The following is a 20,345-nucleotide window of genomic DNA, read 5'->3' as shown; positions in this document are numbered from 1 at the left end:
TTGTCAGTTATATGTAATTCTAATATAATAAGATAAAATCTTTTAAATTTAAATGGGATAGACATGTACGTTTTTCCGATGTAAAAGAAATTTCAACTGTTAAAATAAAATATTTAAAATTTATACTGAAAAATCACATTAAGGGAAAAGATAAAAATAAACGTATGTTTGTTAGTGACAGGTGATCTTAAATATTACTGTACTCAACTAGACAAATTATATTTTTTTTGGTAGAAGACAAAATTACTATGCTCGTATTTAAGTGACTTAGTTCACCTCATAAATGAGGCTAACTACCCACATTCAAACAACTAACTTTAATCCCGAACGTAATGAGGTTTTGCAATATAAATCCTCTATAATCATTAATTTTTTTCGTGGTCATATCATTGTTTAGGTTTCATTTTCGAAGATAATAAAAAAAAATATCAAGAAAAAAATAAAAAAATCATTAAGTACCGTTTATATGTAGGAAAACTATTGTTTGGTATTAAAAATAAGCCTTCATATATGAACCCTCCAAAATGGATAGTAGATTATACTCTTATAATTTCTGCTTCACATTTATTTGGAAAACCTGGTGTCTTCGTTGATTAATTCCACGGGATACCTGCTAACTCTCACCAGCACAAGTCCAGATAAGCTTGAATATAAAGAAATATGATTTCGGCTTTCTTCTCCCAGCATTGGTAAACTAGTCAACCAGTTCTTCATACTTAAAACAGTTCTTCATGAACTCCAACCAGAAAAAACTTTACATGAATACAGAGTTTTAAAAATGAAGTTAAAACATTAAGAAGGAAACAGAAGAAAAAGAGTGTGATATTAAGAAGAAAGATGCTTATGTTATTAAAAAATCTTCTATACTTTTGAGGCTAAGTTGGAGTAATATAAATGAACGCAAATATTGATATCATGCTGTAATGTCTACCAGACAAACCTTACTAGGAAGACTAGTGTTCAAGCAGCTATAAATCGAAGAATGAAACTCATATGAGTTGGGTGAGGAAGGGATGACATCAACCCATTCTTTTTCTACCATCTCCACATGTTGATTTGACTTTAAAATGGCTTCAAATGGAAGTTTGTCTATCTTCTTAGTCAACTTCTTTGCAAAATCGATGGAAAATACAATGTTGAAGTGTTCTTCCATGTAGCCAGCATCCCTGAAGACTTGGATCCCCGCATTGGCTTCACGAGACTTAGTAAAACCAAGTAGCATCTCCCCATTTATGAATTCTTGATTGCCAGAAGATACCTGTATAGCAAGCCAATTGTTAACACGGTTTCATAGAAGTGCAAACCCACTGCTAATACAGATTCACATGAGTTTAAAACCACAGATAACACCAATTAAAACAAGTGACTGATAATGGTTTAATTGAGATCCTTATACTGTCTCACTCTACTTTCTGTTTTTAGTTTTGACTTTTTGACTCTTTGTTTTTGAACGTCTCTTATTCTTTTTTTCCCCTTTTGTGCTTAGGGGATGGGAGATGGTGGGTGACCATCTTCAGATCCATTATAATGCTTACCTTGCATCTGTTTGAAGAATGTCTCAAGACATGACACTTAGCAAGGAAGCTAGTAGCCCAAAGGACTGAACAGTAAGTGGTGATTGTTAGAAACAATGTTATCTCATCAATTCAAAATTCCCACCTTTATACTGAAAGTAAGGTTTAAAGAAAAGAGTTAAAAGTTTAACAAATAGAGAACACCAAAATATGGAGAAAATTGCAGCAAATGAAGGATATAATGACATCATACGCCCACCTCTCCCTCGGTTACTTCCTCCCTAATGTCTAGTACAATAACCTGCATATTCAAAGTCATTGCTAGTTCCACCCTAATCTTATCACTTCCAACCTCTTCACTAACAAATGCGTAGAATGGTACTACTAGTTCAATCACTTAGTTAGGCATGGTATTCGCCATCATAGGTAACATAGCCATCCTATCCGGCAACTCCACCCACCTCCTCACCCTCCTTACAACTAAATATTATTAAATCTCCATAAGCATTTTCCATCTATAACACTGACATAAAGACTAAGTTGCGCGGACTATTCATTTTTGCTGCCACACACGAGACGAGTGCGGAATACGTGTGGGATTCGGTCAACCCACATCAGATACTTTGACCGAGAGTCCATGGACAACCCATATTAGATACATCAGGCGGGTGCGGGTGCGGGTGCGGGTGCGGGATACGTGTGGGATTCGGTCAACCCACATCAGATACTTTGACCAAGATACTTTTCCTCTTTGTCAATTATTCGCTGCTTCATGTCTCAAGCCAAACAGAGAGATGCTAAATATTCAAGCGGTTGTGTTCCGACTTTTGGTAGACAGTAGCAATGATCTGTAAGGAGAGTTTGTGGAAGGTCTTCAATGACTTTCTTTTTCTTTTCTGGGGGAAGAATATCTTTATCTTTATAACTATATTTTTATAATATTGAATACTTTTAGCCTTGGAGTAACTGGTAAAGTTGCTGCCATGTGACCAGGAGGTCACGGGTTCAAGCCTTGGAAACAGCCTCTGGCAGAAATGCAAGGCAAGGCTGCGTACAATAGACCCTTGTGGTCAGGCCCTTCCCCGGACCCCGCGCATAGCGGGAGCTTTAGTGCACCGGGCTGCCCCTGAATACTTTTAGCCGAATCCCCGCACCCGCATCCATACTTGGGTTCGTATCCCCGAATCTTAAAATTTCGATTTTGCCGAATCTGACTCTCGAATTCGCATCCGTCTCAGACACCCGCACCCGAGTCCGAGCCACTTAGCATAAAGAGCTAGCTTTCTTACATGATATTCGACATTACATCTGTGAGTGGATGAGGTAACTGCTCTAAGCACTAGTTCAGCGGTTGATATTTTTCAAAGAAATAAACTGTGTACCTTTTAAACTAAAAAGACTTTTTAAAGTTATACATGAATCAATACCCCTTAAAGATGAAGAAGTGGATCTTAACAGAGGGTTTCCCTATAATAGCTCAAATGAAGATCCTACAAGGTCGCATTTTTTATGTAAATGATGTTGGAAACAGATTGTAAGTTACCATTGCCGCCTTCAGAAAACTTTCTTGCAAAATAAAATCCAGGTCAATGCAATAACATTCCCCCCCCCCCCAACACACATACAAATATATATATATATATATATATAGAGAGAGAGAGAGAGAGAGATGGGGGGTGAGCATCTTCAGTGCTTGAATTGCTTCTGAATTGCTTCTAAACACTGGCAACGCAGATGTGTTTTATAGAAAACTTCACATGCATACATCAATTCAGCTGCTGGTGATGAAAAATATTTCGAAGTGTTATCAGGTTCATTGATTGACTTATAGATGGAGTAGACAGGAATATAAGGAGTGTATCGCAGCCCTTTTCCAGAATCACTATAGGGATTTTTCGAAGCAAATACCAGAGCACAACCAATTCTCTAGGCTTTCTTCATGCATGCCGAATTAACAATTAAAACTTGCGACAGATCTATAAGGACAAGAAAAAGGAGTATACATGCCACTTAACACGCCAATTGCAGTTAGTCAGAAGTCAAATGCAGAAGTCAACACCTAGCCAATATCTGAAATCTCACCTGAATATACTCCACGCCCATCACATGTAAATGCTCTAGTAGGTTTTGTGATGAGAGCAAAGCGACAATTCCTGCAGATCCAGCTGGTCTTTGGAGTATCTCCCATGGTGATTTCATTAAAATTTTATGTTTGTTTTCTTCTTCCCGCTGTGAAGCGCCGACAACAGGGAGCTTCTCTTCTTCCAAGAACCAAACCTGTGAATGATTCAAATGATGTAAAAACTAAGAAACTGAACACTAGACCTATTATCATGTCAATAGTGATGATAAAATTATGAAAGAGAAAATGGACATAGTTTACAGAAAACAATTAAAAAGTAATGAGAATAAAATCATAGATAAACAGTAGTTAAATAGTCCTATCTCAGAAATTGTTTCGACCAGCCAAATTAACGATATCCGGAGGTTGCTTGAATACCTGATAGGAGAAACTTGTCCACTTTTTCATAGAGATAATAGTTTCAAATATAGATGAACTGGCTATAAGCATGCGATAGAACCTCCCTCAACGGAAGTAAATGAAAAGGCTTTGGCCTTGGTTTATTTGGCGCAGGCCCCAGGGTAGGGATTTTCTAGCATAAGGATATGGAACATGATTAGGCAATTAACACAACTTATTTTTCACAATTCAGGTTCATCTACATGACTTTGAAGAAGTATGGCCACATCAATAACGCTTAGAGTTCCTATGTCTGTTTTAAAGCATGACTGGATGAGTGAAAAAGTTCCAGTTAAAGACCAACCAAGTGGCTCGTCTATATGCTCAGAATTAGATTGAGGCAATCAAAGTTCTAACAGTAATTGTCTTAGCTAAAAGTGTGTATTAGTAACATTTATCCTAAAGCAATAAAGATACGATGGTGGAATGTGAAATAAATTCCTTATAGATAATTATGACCAAGCTTCCTAACTGTCACATAACTAATTACATAGCCAAAGTACATGCATCTAACCTTCTCAGAGTGGAAAGAGAAGTCGTCATGATCCATGAACAATTGTTTGAGATATTCAATAGATTCAGCAGGACACACAACTATAAGAGGTACAGAGGGTCGGTCCTCCATCTGCAATTGACAAGAAATTTTTCAAAACATGATGCAAAGTAACTCTCTCCAGTAAGACAAGTAATATCCCTTCTTCATGAGAAAATCCAAAACTAAAGTAAATGGACCTTTAGTCAATCAGCTCGAATGTGAATTACACTTGCATGTATACAAGTCTAGGAAAAAACTCCTAATCTACATGTCCCAAACTTAATCAGGATCATCTAATAACAATAGTAATGCATGTGTAATCTACTTTCAAGTTATTAGCTGCTGGGAATAAAGTGACAACTACATGGTAGATCTACTTCACTCCTGATGGGCATATAGAAAATAGCAGTTCAATTTACAAAACACAATGCTGTCTCTAGTTCTACTACTGAAGGAAGGACTACCTTGAGCAATCTGTGGCTGTCATCTAGCAATGCCTTGACATGCAGATAAGTAATGTCCTCATGAGGCCCAGCAGGTTCAGGAATAGAAGACATTCCAAGAAGCTTGCTTTCTGCCAAAGCTAAAACAATCGCAACCTTGCCAGAAGACATGAGGCAATGACCCTGCTCTTGAACTTTAGAACCAATGCTTGAGTGTTCAACATTTTCTTTAGAGAAGAATTCTTTTGATAGTGTTAATGTATTGTCTACTTGTAAAGCCTTAACAAAGTCTGGAAAGCTCCATCTGCAGCAATGAAAAAAATTAAAAATTCAAGGCAAATGATAGTATTTCTCCAACCAAACCCCAAAATAAAGAAATAAGAACGAGTATGATCATGAGATAGGGCCATTTGCTAAATATAAAAGTCAATATCAGGAAAGAGAACCCAGTCCTAGACATCACCCAACCAGTATACCGAGCCTAAAGCCCACAACTAATTTGCATTAAAAAGATGAGATTTCTAGCTTTGTGTGTTCTTCTTAAAAACTCTTCACCTGGACCTCTTTCCATATATCTTTCAGCACTAACAATTTTGAACAGGCGACCACAGAAGATTAATTAGAAATGCATAATCATCCAAAGCACAGGTCAATTTGTGTCTATGGCTTTTGTTTCTTCCGTTTGTTCTTCTTTTATTTTTTGGGGGGTGAGGGTGGGGAGAAGTAGGTCCATTTGGCAGTTTGCTTCTATTTATACACCGGTTACCACAAACCGTAGACAAGATAGGGTCTAAAAAAGAATACTAACTTTTTCCCATGCCATTATACTTAACATTTAGAATATGGAATGTCAGTGTAAAAAAATGATGCAAGCTCGCAGCAACTGATGAGCTGTATGCTGAGGTGGCCAGTTAGTTAAGCAGTTCCGGAAGTTAGTTACAAAGTTAGTTAGTTAGTTAGTTAGCATTCTGTTAGGACTGTAGAAGTGCATTGTGATTTTAGATTTGATATAAACTGAATTGTAATTGTAAAAAGGATCATTCAAGTAATCAATAGGAAATGTTCTCTTCTTCTCTTTTCTAACTCTAAGCTTCATTCTCGGATTTATCCCTGAACTGCTGTCATCTTCCTCGAGGAGACTCCTGGATTAACAACCTTCCATAGAATTGAGTTTAAGTGCATCAAAGAATGGTTAGCCTACTTAAAGCATGTATGACATACACTTCGCAGGTTAAAAAAAAGGGTCTACAATCCCAAAAGACAGGGAATTAACTAATAGCTGCACCTCTTATATGGAATCTTTTTATTCTGCAAGGCATGCTGAAGCAACTTGGAATTTACATCAACTATCTGATTTGCAAGGAAGCTCCTTTGGTTTTTCTCTCCATATCTGAAACCATGAAATATATGATCTTGTTCCATTTCATGCAACATTTTCTTGGCCGCTATAAGGCGTTTCTGAAACTTTTTTCTCTCTTTCCATTCCTGAAAAAGCAGAAGATGAGTAGGCCAAACACGCTAGATCTTCAATGCTATAGATTTAGTACCTACGATAATCACAGAATAGCACCAGAGAGAAAAGCAAATTTAGAGGCATTACTTAATGACCAGAACTCATCTGGAATGGCTAAGTATGAACTCTTTATCAAGAATTACTTTGTCATTGAGCTCAGATAAGAAAATTATGAAATCTATTAATGATCCATTTATTTAGATGTTAAAGAATTTATCATTGTGCATAAATCAAATTTCACCTCATTGTTATCTCACCATGGTGGCGTTAACAACTATTCATGATGTGAATATATGGTGGTGCAACGGCCATCTTCTAACAAGTGGCCACAGTCGTCTAACTTTTCTTTATACGGGAACTGTTACTTGCAGATGATTGTCAATTGATTAAATGAGTGAGTGAGTCAACGAAAAGTTGAAAATATGGAATAATACTCCATTAAGTAAGGAGTTAGGATAAGTAGAACTAATATGCAAGTTTAGCCTCCATAATAAGAATGAAGGCAAAGTGAGATTCTTTGTAACTGCAGTGCCCAAAAGCAGAATTTTTTTAGATATTTAAGCTAGGCCTTGAAAGAAAAAGGACATGATAGATGAAGATACAACACAGAGAATTAAAATAGGATGACTGAAATGAATGAGAAATATGGAATTCCGTGCATCTACAAAGTACCTAACAAAGTTTTAAACGCCAGTAAGGCCAGCAATGTTATATTGGAGTAAATGTTGGGTCTCTATGGTCTTGATAAAAAATGTTAGGCAGATAAGGTCTAATTATTCATAGGATGAGTGTCATAGAAATGTGAATGTTGAGATGAATTTGCCTTTAAAAAATGTTGGGCAAGATTAGAAATGATTACATCTGACAGGATGCAAGCAACACAGATAGGATAAAATAAGAGATCACCTATTGACAAGATGTGGTCTGAGTTTTGCAGAAAACAAGTATCATCATGAGTAACATAAGGAAAATTCCCTTCTGGCATGACAAATGGATAGTCCAGAATCATCCAAAAATACAACTCCCCTGTTTTTTCCAACTTGATTCAGTATCCTGAAGTTACTGTAGCAGAATCCAGGAACTATGAGATATAGAAAAATAGATTGAGAAGACATTTCATTGACTGAGAATTGGTGACAGTTGCTGAATTTTACAGTACAATTGGGAGTTTTCAGGCACTTTCCTATGAAGATGATAGATTCAAATGGGATGAACAAAATGGAGGCTTCTATAAAGTATCAAGCTTCACATAGTTAGCAACTAAAGGTGCAGCTTTGACTCAGGACAATTTACAGAACAGAGGATTCACAGTTTGCAGTAGATGTTAATTTGTGGAACAAAGTCAGAAACCACTTTAGTCATCTGTTTCTTCACTGTCCAGTCATTTGATCAAATTTGGCAATTGTTTATTTTTTTGGGTGTCACATGGATCATCCATCATGCCTGGTAATACTGTATATTTTTTGAGAAGCTGGAGCAGTATCGGCACATCAAAGCTAGGAAAAATTGTGGAACACAATACCAGCTTGCATATGGTGGACAATATGGAAAGAGATAAACAAAATGTGTTTTGAGGACAGCTATAATTCCTTACCAAAAATCTAAGGCAAATAGTAAGTTTCTGGGTTAATTACTTCCAAACTGAAGGTATTGTATCTGGTCTACCCCTGAAAGAGATGTGTGGCAAGACGAGGATAGCAAAAGGGAAAAAGGAGTCCTAGAGAAGGCACCAAGAAATGAAATTGATTAAGGTTGAACTTGACTGCTTTACACACATCTGTAATTGGTCAAATTCATAAAGTAAACTACGCAAGAGTAACTTGCAACCAATAATGAACATGGAAGAACCCAATCAGAGTACTTGAGAAAAGCTAGCTATCACTTCTTTGAAGGAAAGAGGCTCAACTATGCGATTGAACTTTGAGAAAAGGCTCATCTATACCATCCGTTAAAAGTTTGGCTCATTTATGCCATTTCCGCCTAAAAATAGGTTCATCCATGCCATTATTTGTAAACTAAAAATATTTTCCGTTTTGCAAAACTATTTTGTACATGTGGTCAATTATGATTCGGCCACGTCATTAACTAAATTATTATTTAAAATGGAAAAGGTTCAAATATGCCATCGAACTTTGAGAAAAGGCCCATCTATTCCATCCGTTAAAAGTTTGGCTCATTTATGTCATTTCAGTGAACAAATAATGGCATGGATGAGCCTTTTCTCAAACGAAAATGACATAAATGAGTCAAACTTTTAACGAATGGCATAAATGAGTCTTTTCTCAAAGTTCGATGGCATATTTGAGCCTTTTCAAATGGCAGTGTGATTTCTAAAATAATTGAGAACAAAAACAAAAGCAACTCACAAGGTGTTGCTTCTCTAGAAAAGATATATAAAAACAAATTGCGATTTCTGAAACCATACTGACAACACTCTGCAATAGCGTGTGACCTATATGATAAATTCTAGCAAAATGGGAGAAATAAGAAAAGTAACTCACAATCTGCCGCCTCTCTTTCTTGGACCTCTCATCTGCACGGACGTTTAACTCTAAAAGACCCTTTGGAGGTGTAATCAGCATTTCCCTTTTACTCAAATCAATATTTGGAACAATTGCTTCAACGAATGGGACCCATACAAGAGGACCAGATGCACTTCCTTCCAACTGTGGTTTTGCATTTCGATCCGGTAGAAGCTCAACATGTAGGAGATCACTAGCTCCACTGTTGAAAACATTAATAACAGTTCCTACTAGTTCTCTAGTTTCCTGGAGCACAAAAATATACAAGATTCCTTTTAAGTGCCACTCAGCTCCAAGAGAAATTTAACTAAAGAAACCTGTACCATTTATGAAACTCAGAAATCCTGGAACACAAACCTTTAGAAATACTTTCATCCCAACAAGGTCAGGGGTGTAAAATTCACCTTCCTCCAGGACTGGTCTATCTTCATCCTTCACCAGTAAGGCCGACCCCACAAGTTTTTGAGCCTGAGGAAAATCAAGAAAACAAGATATATCAAACGTTCATGCCCTAGGATAAAGATCAAGTCCATTTCCAAAATATGCCTCCGGAAATACATAAAACTGGCATGAAAGTTGTAGTAAAGGTTCCGTATTTAATAGGCTGAGTGAAATTTGCCTTTATTTACAACAGATGAGCCAAATATTTTTGATTTGATAATAATGTCATATACAATTCTTCAACATGCATGATTCAGAATTAATTCAATAGGAAAGATAAGGCCATGATAATCAAAAGACATATTTACTGCATTCCATAATATATGAGGAAAAACAAAATAGTGTGGGTCGTGGAAACCCAATGTACTGCATAATTACACTGAGATTACCTGCTCTATTGAGTTAATCTCATGGAATTTTAGTATCCAACTCTTCTGTCCTGGATGACCTCTTCCCTCCATTAGTTCGATTTCTTGAATCATATCTCTCCCTGAAACTCGCTGCCTCAACCATCGCCTTCCTGGCTGAATTAACAGTAAATTCATAAAAAGGATATTCTCAAGCATGCCAAAAATGAGAATCCAGTCCCACTATTAAGTTTCTGATGCTTTCTACCTTGGAAAATCGCAATTCATGGAAATCAGTCGTAGCTTTTACCCGAACCTCTCCTTGAAGCCCATGAACACTATATATGTACCCAGTTTCAACAAATAATCTCTCTGTCTCACTAGCCTCCAAGATCTCTTCTGTAGCTGAAATGCAACAAACATATGGGTGCTTAACTTGAGAACCGAGTGACTTCGCAGAAACTATTCAGAAAACTTTCTCGTGAATGAAGTGTACTGTGATACTCTAGCCTAATTAAGATGCTTTACAGTCTAAGCACTGCGCTCCGTAAATGATAACCAATTCACATGAATTGGTGTATCATGATGAGCAACAAATTAAGTAGACAGCATAAATTACAATGAGTTGATATCCTTCCTGGAAACCGAACGTCATATATAATTTCTCTATGTTATGTGCTTAACTTGAGTCAGGGAACTAATTGGAATTTGTAATAATTTACAAATTCAAAGATTGCCTCACACTTGCTTAAGGTTAAGGATGTAGAATTACAACAATGACAAGATGTAATACTTCAGATAGCACAAAAAATACAAAATATACTTGCAGATGATAAAACTAATGATTAACCGGTGTGTCATTGAAGGAAAGAGGCCAAGCGAAATTTCATAGAACAATAAATAACAACACAAAATTCAAGGTTTTGCTCAATACCAGAACTTCTATTAAACCTAGTGTCTTCTGATGGGTCGTGGTCATTGTACCTTGTTTGAGATAGGCTAGAAAAGTGAATGTGTTTTGAGTTACCATTCATCTATACTCAACCTACCAAAAGAACAAATATTCATCTCCTACTGTACTTCTGAATCTCGTTGCCTTAGATAATGATGCTCTCACTTTCAATCTTGGTTATGGATTCTACAGCAATTGCCTGAGTTTACTAGTACAAGATTAAGTACCAAATGAAGCCAGAAGTGTGTCACCTCGGGACAAAGCCGCATAATATGAGTTTCCAAGACGCTTTACTTACCTAGTCAAGACATAAATATCCAACTAAAAGAGTAAAAGATCTGACCCAGGAAATCAACTGATATCAGACAAATGTATCTTACATGATATCCGATAATGTGTTGCTGACATTAACTTAATTCACCTACTCATGAAATAATGACTAACTTAACTACATATAACTTCGATTTAATTATCTGAAGATGCTAGTGCTTCAAACCAGACCCAACAAATAGACAAACAACTGAACAATCTTGCAAAAAGAAACAAAACGAAGACGAGAAATGTAGAAAATAAGCTAAACTGAGAAAGACATGTCCAATGTTTTAAGTCCCAAATCCCTTACTATGTACCTATACTTTCATATTAAGCAGCATGTATTCAGTAGAGGCCTCCGTGAGGTAGGAGTAAGATCTGCCTACACTCTACCCTCCCCAGACCCCACCGTGTAGGACTACATTGGGTATGTTGTTGCTGTTGTCTTATTCAGCAGAGAATACAACAACTACTACTACTACTACTACTACTTGTTAATCCCAAACTTATAGTTTGGTCCACTATATTAATCCTCAACATCCATTCACCCCATATATGGACTCATTCCACTCCAATAATCAATATTTGTCTTTAGAACAAATTAGGGTTCTCTAAAAATTCGAATTCTCTAAATCTCAGAGCCACAGCCTTATTTCTATATTGACATACAATGTCTAAACCAAACCAAAAGGATCTTGCCAAGCTGGCTGGACACCACTTCATCATAAACAAATACTGATGACAATTCAAAGGAACAAAAAATTCCACAAAAGCAATATATAACATCTTGAGGACATATTTTATAATTCTGTCAAAACAGAATACTTGGAAGTGAGTAATTGCTGATACTACTAAAATAAACACAAACCCAATTCGGAAAAAGTCACAAAAATTAAAGAAACCATTAATGGAAGCTCAGAAATCAAGAAAGATTGAAACTTTAATGGAAACAAGAATTACCAGTGCAGTGAAGCAAAGGGAGGGTGTTGTTTTGGTGAAAATGGAAAATCTTGAAGCTTGGTGGATTATCCAAAAACCCAATTCTTTGATTTCGAAAAGGAAGTGTTAGCCTTTGAGTACAGCAGAGACCAACTGGAGCAGAGATAGAATTTGAAGAACAGGAAAGAGCAGAGGAACCTTGCATGCTTTCTTGATAACACTCGATAAAGAAAGAAAAGAGTACTGAAATTAGAAAAGAAATTGCAAGATAGAATCTTTAGTACAACACTTTCTGCAGATAGTACATGTTGTTAATGAATTTATTCAGAAAGTATATTATTATTTTATTAATGATAAAACAGAAAATTTTGTATAGTAAATATTTTCATTGAGTTTTAGGCTAAAATTATCCCCCAGAGTAGGTTCATCTTGATGGTTTAATTATAATCTTGAGCACATTTAATTCCTTAATTTCGTTCAAGTGAATCAATTTTGATCTTTTTAATAAAATTCACTTAAAAATAATTTATAAAATACAAAATTCATCCGATAAACTCATTTTTCTTCTTTTAATTTCACACGCAAAGAAAACACTTCAATATAAGAAAATAAATAAAATTAGTCTCTCTCTAAAAAAAAAAAATTGTTCGGCTACAACCAAAGAAAGAGCTCAAGTGAGAGTTAATTTTTTTCTTTTCCAACAATGATTTTAGAACTCATGATAGTGAAATACTCAATTATGATAAGATTTTAGCAAGAAACACCTCCTGAATTTTTATTTTAAAAAAAGTGATTCTTTATTGTATGTTGATTTCATTTCTTATTCTTTAATATATACTTACTACCTACTATAAATAGCTACTACTTCACTGGTGTACATGGATCGGGTTGGTTCGGATTTTTTACAAATCAAACTAAATTATTTGTGTCGGATTAATAAATCTATAAATCAAACCAAACCAATAAAATTTGAGTTTTTTTATATCAATTTTTCTCGAGTTTTTTGGGTTTTTTGGGGGGTTTTCGAATTTTTTCGGATTTCTCAGATTTTTCATGGTATCTAATAAAAAACACAAAGCAATGCTTCTTAAAAAGAATTCTAGTACAAAATATCAACATATAAGATGGAGACGGAACACTGTTTGAAGTTTTAACTTTATAATATAACTTTATAAGATGAGTTTTTTTGTATATTATTTAGATAGGCTTCTCAAGTCCAAATCTAAATGTAAAAAAGAAAACAACAACAACAACAACCCAGTGAAATCCCACAACATGGGGTCTGGGAGGGTAGAATGTACGCAGACTTTACTCCTACCAAGGTAGGACGACTGTTTCCTGGAGACCCTCGGCTCAGTAAAAGCATAAATGCATAAAAAAATGTTAGATAAGAATAGGAAATTAAAAGCTTTATGAGAAAACAACAAACAAATAACGAATAGATAACAAATAAATACAAATAACAAATAACGATTAAATAAATAATGAAAACGTCACAGGTAAAATAGAGTTATCAAAGCATAGAAAGTAATAAATAATAACAGAAATAACATAAATCAGAAGTCAAAGCGCAAAAGATCGTAATGCACTACTACGCCTATGAATAGAGAAGAATAACAAGACTATGAACTAGCCTTCTACCCTGGTATATCTATAATCGGGTCGGTTTGAGTTCGGTTTGACTTTTTTTAGTTAAAACCAAACCAACCCTATAATGATCGAGTTTTTTTCCAAACATCAAACCAAGTCAAACCAAACTACTAGTCGGTTTTTTTTTCCGATTTGATTCGGTTTATCGGTTTAATATGATTTATCAGTTTATCTTGTACAACCCTAAAGTCTTCACTATATTGATCCTAAGAAATGAAGAAGACCAAACAAAAAATGTGCACCAATCAAGAAAGAGATAATATTGTCAGTTAAAATTTGAACCTAAAATAAATAATGTCTTTCGTTAGTTTTTTAACATTGTTATTTTAGAGAGAGAAAAAAATGCTCCATTCTAACAAAGTTAAAGGGTTAGATATGCTCAAAGCTATATTTGAAGGATCAAAATGAACCCAAAGCCTGTTTGGATAAGTTTTTTTTAAGCTGTTTATAAGCTGAAAATTGCTTATATCTCAAGCTTTTTTTAGCTTATAATAAGTAGTTTTTAGCTTTTAAGTTATTTTAGATAAGTTAAATCAAACAAACTCAATTATTTTTTGAGGCTTATTTTAAACATAAAATGACTTCAAATTGATTAATCAAATACTCAAAAAAACTAAAAATAACTTATAAGCTAATTCAAACAGGCTTTATATTGTATGTAATAAACCACACAGTAGGAAATTATGTGTTGTTGACGATGTGTACGTAATTAATTTATCTCAATCTATAAATGTGAATATGTTCTGATTTGAGGAGTTGAGATTTTTTGATCACTTGTTTTTTCAATATAAAAAATATTAAATGGTAAGCATCTGAAAAAATGATTCTCCTCGAGTTTGCATATTATACGACACAAACACATGCATACTTTTACATAAAAATTCTCCTAACTAAATGAGATTTTTTGTCCTCTTATAATTTAAAATAAAGATTTTTAATAAAAATAATATAAAATTAATTATTTTTTATAAAAAAAAACTAAAAAATATTTAAATTTTTAAGCAAATAGATCATCACAAAAAAAGTTTACTCGAAAATCCAAATTTATTAGATTAAAAAATGATTAAAAAAGACTATGAATAAAGCGATTATCTTTTTTCTTAAAAAAATAAATTATTAAGTCCCTGGTTACTAAGAGCCCGCTTGGATGGGATTTAAGTTGGTCAAAACCAACTTAAAGCTCATTTTTAGCGTTTGGATGTGTTTGCCTAATGCTAATTTTAAGCAATAAAGTTCTTAAAATCAGTCAAAAATGAAAAGTTAGAATTTCTAACTTTTTTTTTCTAAGTGCTTAAAGTCATTTTGTTTGACCATGGAAATTACTTTTATATCCTTTATATTTTAACTAAATTTCCAAACTACCTTTTTTATTCTTTTAACCCTAAAATTCAAACACTTATTTTCAACATAACCACTTTTATCCAAACACTCAACTGCTTATTTATAAAAATAATTTTCAACACTTCAAAATTCTAAAAGCACTTCATACATAAAAGTTACTTTTTTTAAGTCATCCAAACGAGTTCTTAAGTCTTTATTCATCATTTCATGACACATATAAATCATATTATTTATCACTTCCAATAGTGAAGATTGTCGTGATTAATAATGAAGATAATATTTATTTATTTATTTATTATTATTATTAATTACTTCAAGAGACCATTTATACCTTTCTAAACAATTCTATCTTACATTTCTAAATTTACTTATTTTATTAGTATTATTATTAATTACTTCAAGAAACCATTTTTACCTTTCTAAACAATTCTATCTTACCTGTCTAATTCAATCATCCTCACATTTTATTTTACATAAAATAATTTTCATGAATTCCCGTATAATTTAACAAGAGTGGTATTCAATACTATCAACTAAATACTGGACTAATTAGACGGAGAATGTTTTTTTCTTATTAAACCATCTAACACTCTAAGTTACTCTTTTCGTCCTAATTACATGTCACATTTTAAATTTTGAAATTCAAATAATTTTTTTTGTTATAATTTTTTATATCGCTTTTAAATATATTTTATGTTGATATTATTTACTCAAAATGCCACAACCAAACAACCCGTAAAAGACAAATTGAAATTGTTCACATCATGTCTTTAAATTTATAGGTTATTTTGCGTGACCCTAATACTAAGCAAATGATTACAAGGAACAGTACTACTGACATTTAATTAATGATGAAGATTCCCGATGTTTATTTGTCATATTTAAATTTGATATATTTATTAAAAATAAAAAAATTTAATATACTTGTTTTATTACATTATTTCTATTAATTAATATTTAATACTAGATATTGGAAAATAAATAATTAAAATTAAAAATAAATTTTGAAAAAATATTTTTAATATATTAAAAATGACAATTAAAAATATAAATCTTATTTTAAAGTAATGAATAAGTATAAAGTGAACAAAGGACGTATAAAATACTTCACGGAAAGTTTAATACAATATCAATTTATAATAGTTAATGCAAAACTCAGTTTGTAATACTAGGATTGATTATTTTATTTCGATTGCTCCGTTGGTCATAACTTGTTTAATCTCTTTTATTTATCAGAGTCAACCAACTCTCGAGTTTAAATATTGGGTTAATTTACTTCAATTAAAGAATGTGAAAGTTTATGCAAAAAATTACACTACTAATACTTATCATATCAGAATGGTAATAAAAGAATAAAAATGATATCATATGTCGCCTAAAAGCAGCGCGGTTCAAAATTGAATCGAAATTAATAATTTAAATTAAAAAAAGTTATTAATTTATTAATAAGAAATTATTAATTTAGCAATTTCATGTAATTATTTTAATTATTGTTTTTTCTATATAGAGTTATTAATTTTTAATGGTTTGAGGTTTTTTCTTAACTAATTAATCGATAAGCCGATTAATGAATTATATTCATGCCAGTCAATATATAAAGTCTTTGATTTATTAGGGTTTAGTTTCATATATTTATTTATGACTATCACCAACTCTCGATTTTTTTACAAGGCGTCAATATTTGCTTTTGAGCACGATATGCAATATGTCAATTCATATGCGTGATTGATTTGTTTTGTTACCTAGTTTCTAATTGAATTTCAATGGTTATTTTTTAGTCAAATCTTAATAATTAAGTTGATAACCGAATCGCTAACAATCAAGACAAAAAAGTCAATATCTTAATGGTTTTATAACAGTTTAACATGTCTACTAAATGATAACCAATGAGTCAAACCGATAAACTTTACCTACCGATTCGATTCACAACTCTACCAAAAAATGACAAGAATTTAAGAATAAAGGAAATTTCTCTTAGAATTTTTTTTATATATAATGTTACTTAACTATTACTCTCTCCGCTTCAATTTGCTTGCTTTAATTTGATTTGACAAAAAGTTTTAAAAAACAAAAAAATGACTTTTGAATATCATAATTTTTATATTAAAAAATAGATTTAATATATCAAAAATATTGTTTAATTTTGTGGTCTACATATGTCATCTGAAATATTAAAATTAAATTGAAAGATAAAGAAAACTATTTTAAAAAAAAAGAATAAACAAATAAATTAAAATAAAGATAGTATTTATATATAAAATGAAATTGGATCTCTATGTGGATATATGTACATTTATTAGAAGTATATAATGATTATGTCAATAACATCCAAACATAAAAGGATAGCATGCAACAACATATCACATTCACGTTTATTGCTGAAATTTAGGATTGACACCTAATATAGATAAATTGTAATTATTAATTAATGTCAGAACAATCATGAAATTAAGCATCTTAATTTTAAACACCAATCAGATTAAGCGATACAAACCATATCTTTTTTTTTGAATTTATTAGTATAATTTTGATTGTGTATTAACTTGTCTTGTACTCTTGTTTAACAAGAAACTGAACCAATTAATGATTCTTATATTACACATACTTGGTGCCTTAAATTAGAATCTTAATATTATTAATCCAAGAATTGATCAGTAACTTATAAATAGTGGTCCAAAGATCTATCTGGCAAAACACTTGCATTCCTTTCTTTATCCCTATATATAAATCTGTCTCCATGTATAATAAAAAATATATGCTATATAATACTATTTGTATTATTTTATGTGAGGTGCAGCAGGTAGAAATTAAGGGAAATTAATATTCTCCGTATGAACCTAATATACTACACTATTGCTTAACACTAGGATAATCTTTTATTATTCATGGAAACATGTAGGCCCGAAATAAATTGTTATTAGAAGGTAATTATATATGTATAGTATTGTAACAAGTCAAATTTTATTATTGATTTGTCCAATCTATGTATGTCTCATTTAGTGGTACAGTAATAAAAAAAACAATAATCCATCTGAGTATGAAATACATTGATGTTAGGAGGTAATACACAAGTAGTAATGTAAGAAGCCAACTTCTATATCATTGGTCCGTCCAATTTAGGTGTGTCTAGTTTAAAAATAGAGTAGCCAAAGAAACACCAATAATTCAATCGAGTATGAAATACACAGTTATTATGAGATAATACACGCCTATTGACACAAAAAATTTCATTCTTTTATAACTCCGTCCAACCTATGTATGTCACATATGATTTAGTACCAAAAGGGATACAGTAAATTCATTTGACGATGGAATACATTGATGTTATGAGGTAATACACATGTGTTAAGATAAGAAATCAAATTCTATTATTGGTCCGTCCAATCTATGTCTTGTTTAAGGACATATATGGATTAATAATAAGAATAAATTTTAGGGTGATAAGTATAGAAGAATATGCTTTTATACCAACCAGAATCTTTGAATGGCACTCAAGTGTACAGTCAAATGGCCAAAAAAAATTGTATCGGTAACTTACACCAAATTAATTATGGTTACGTAATTTAATAAATTCTATTATATATTAATTAATTGTAATTAAATAAAAATATATATTTAAATACAATAACAACGTACACAAGAATCTCATCAAGTAGGATTTGAAGAGACATGACGTATGTAGACTTTATTCTTATTTAATGGAGATATAAAATTTTATAAAGAATTTTCGACTCAAATAACGACCTATAACAAAATAATATTAAAAACAACATACAAACACATGGAAAAAAGACTAAAATAACAAATAATAACGAAATCATTGCATATTATTTATGAAAAGACACAATCGCAAAATTAAAATAATACAATAATCAAAATTGAAGAATAAAAGATATTAAAAAAAAAATTGAAGGACAAAGAAATTAAAAAATTAATACTAATACTACTAAAATGCATGAAAACAACCACTTGATTATGTATTAAATCCTTACCTTTATCATCAATTTCCATTTTTTTTACCTAAACTAAAATCATGTGCTCTATATATTATATTTTAATAAATGCACGTCAATTCGCCGTCATCTTATCCCATTGATTTGATAATCTAAAAGATTATTGAAATTAATTGACCACTTTAGCAATTATCCAAATAGTTAGTAAATGTAATAATAATATATAAACAAATCACATGAATAATTGCATAAAGATCTTTTTGGGTTAAGCTAAAAAATATATGAAAAATATATTAAATTACAGTCTAAATTTTTTAGAAGTTATTATACACGTTACATCAATTTAATGTTTTATCTATAGAATTAGGTAATATATGAATATATATTAAACCCGAATTTAACACTGTTCGAAAGAATAATGTTTTAAAAATCATATTGCACAACTTCTAAAAAGAAAAATAAAATTTAAATGATGACCTAAACATAAAAAAATTGAGTAAATTAACCTATGAAATGAAAAACATTTATCTGAACTCCTTTAATAGACCAAAACAATTAAATTTTATATCTGTCAAGTGGTTAAATTAAACATCCATTGATCTGTGTTTAAACTTGACCAAATGTCAAATCTTAATATTGTCATCAATCCTTATTAAAAATATTTACATTTTTGGAACTATTTTAGTGCTAGAATAATATTTACACTAAAACCATATCAATTAATTAATCCGATATTAGTCAAATAAATGTCTAGATACGTTAATAAATACCAAGAATTTATTTAATACAAACTAAATAGAGTATTGTACATAATAAAGTATTTAAAGCAATATAATTAACTAGAAACATACGTTTAAATCACATCCTAATGATATCCAGGCTGAAAATCTAATCAAATACTCAAGATTTTTTTTATTAATTTCATTAATAAGAAAATCTAGTTATTATAGTCCTTATTATATCCAACTTAAATCTAATCAAAACCTAAAGCTAAGAACATAATAATTCCCCATATATAATTTTTTGAACATAAAAATATCTTCTTTTTTTTTCAGTGTGTAGACACCAGATCCCAATTAAATACAATTAAATTAAGTTGAATTAAATACTCCCCAACTATTTTTTCATAATATTTTTATACCTGCAATAACTCTTTCAGCACCCCCAGCCCACTCCACCCCGATTGTCCTCAATCATTCTCTTTCTTAATTCACTTTCCTCTCCTCCAATCATATCATTCAGATTATATTGTTATTTATATTATTATATATTTTATTTATATTATAATATATTTTATTTTTATTATACTATACAGTATATATATACCTGTCATATACTATAAACTTGAAGTGTGAAAATAGA

General features: G+C 31.9%; 1 protein-coding gene across 2 annotated transcripts; it reads right to left on the bottom strand.

Moving 5' to 3' along the window:
- Window positions 1–784: 784 nt before the first annotated feature.
- LOC129873655 (uncharacterized) lies at window positions 785–12,312 on the bottom strand. Of its 2 annotated transcripts, XM_055948784.1 has the most exons (10): window positions 12,061–12,312; window positions 10,105–10,241; window positions 9,879–10,013; window positions 9,406–9,516; window positions 9,028–9,294; window positions 6,299–6,498; window positions 5,035–5,317; window positions 4,550–4,660; window positions 3,597–3,791; window positions 785–1,258 (listed from the first exon to the last, which is right to left on the bottom strand). In XM_055948784.1, the coding sequence occupies exons 1-10, from the start codon at window positions 12,242–12,244 to the stop codon at window positions 914–916; spliced, it is 1,968 nt and encodes a 655-aa protein (XP_055804759.1). In that variant the 5' UTR covers window positions 12,245–12,312; the 3' UTR covers window positions 785–913. The 2 variants fall into 2 exon arrangements, with proteins under 2 accessions (XP_055804759.1, XP_055804760.1); XM_055948785.1 differs by lacking the exon at window positions 12,061–12,312 and having other exon boundaries at window positions 9,879–10,009; window positions 10,105–10,223.
- Window positions 12,313–20,345: the final 8,033 nt, after the last annotated feature.

Source organism: Solanum dulcamara, chromosome 11 (genome assembly GCF_947179165.1).
Source record: "Solanum dulcamara chromosome 11, daSolDulc1.2, whole genome shotgun sequence".
Taxonomy (NCBI): Eukaryota; Viridiplantae; Streptophyta; class Magnoliopsida; order Solanales; family Solanaceae; genus Solanum; species Solanum dulcamara.
This window is presented reverse-complemented; position numbering and strand designations above follow the sequence as displayed.

What these genes read in the sequence shown, in the direction of transcription:
- LOC129873655 (XM_055948784.1), bottom strand. Translation starts at nt 12,244, where the DNA reads ATGCAAGGTTCCTCTGCTCTTTCCTGTTCTTCAAATTCTATCTCTGCT. An exon ending in ATGAATTGCGATTTTCCAAG is followed by an intron (nt 10,014 to 10,104) that starts GTAGAAAGCATC and finishes CTGTTAATTCAG; the next exon opens with CCAGGAAGGCGATGGTTGAG. An exon ending in AAAAAGATTCCATATAAGAG is followed by an intron (nt 5,318 to 6,298) that starts GTGCAGCTATTA and finishes TCATTGCTGCAG; the next exon opens with ATGGAGCTTTCCAGACTTTG.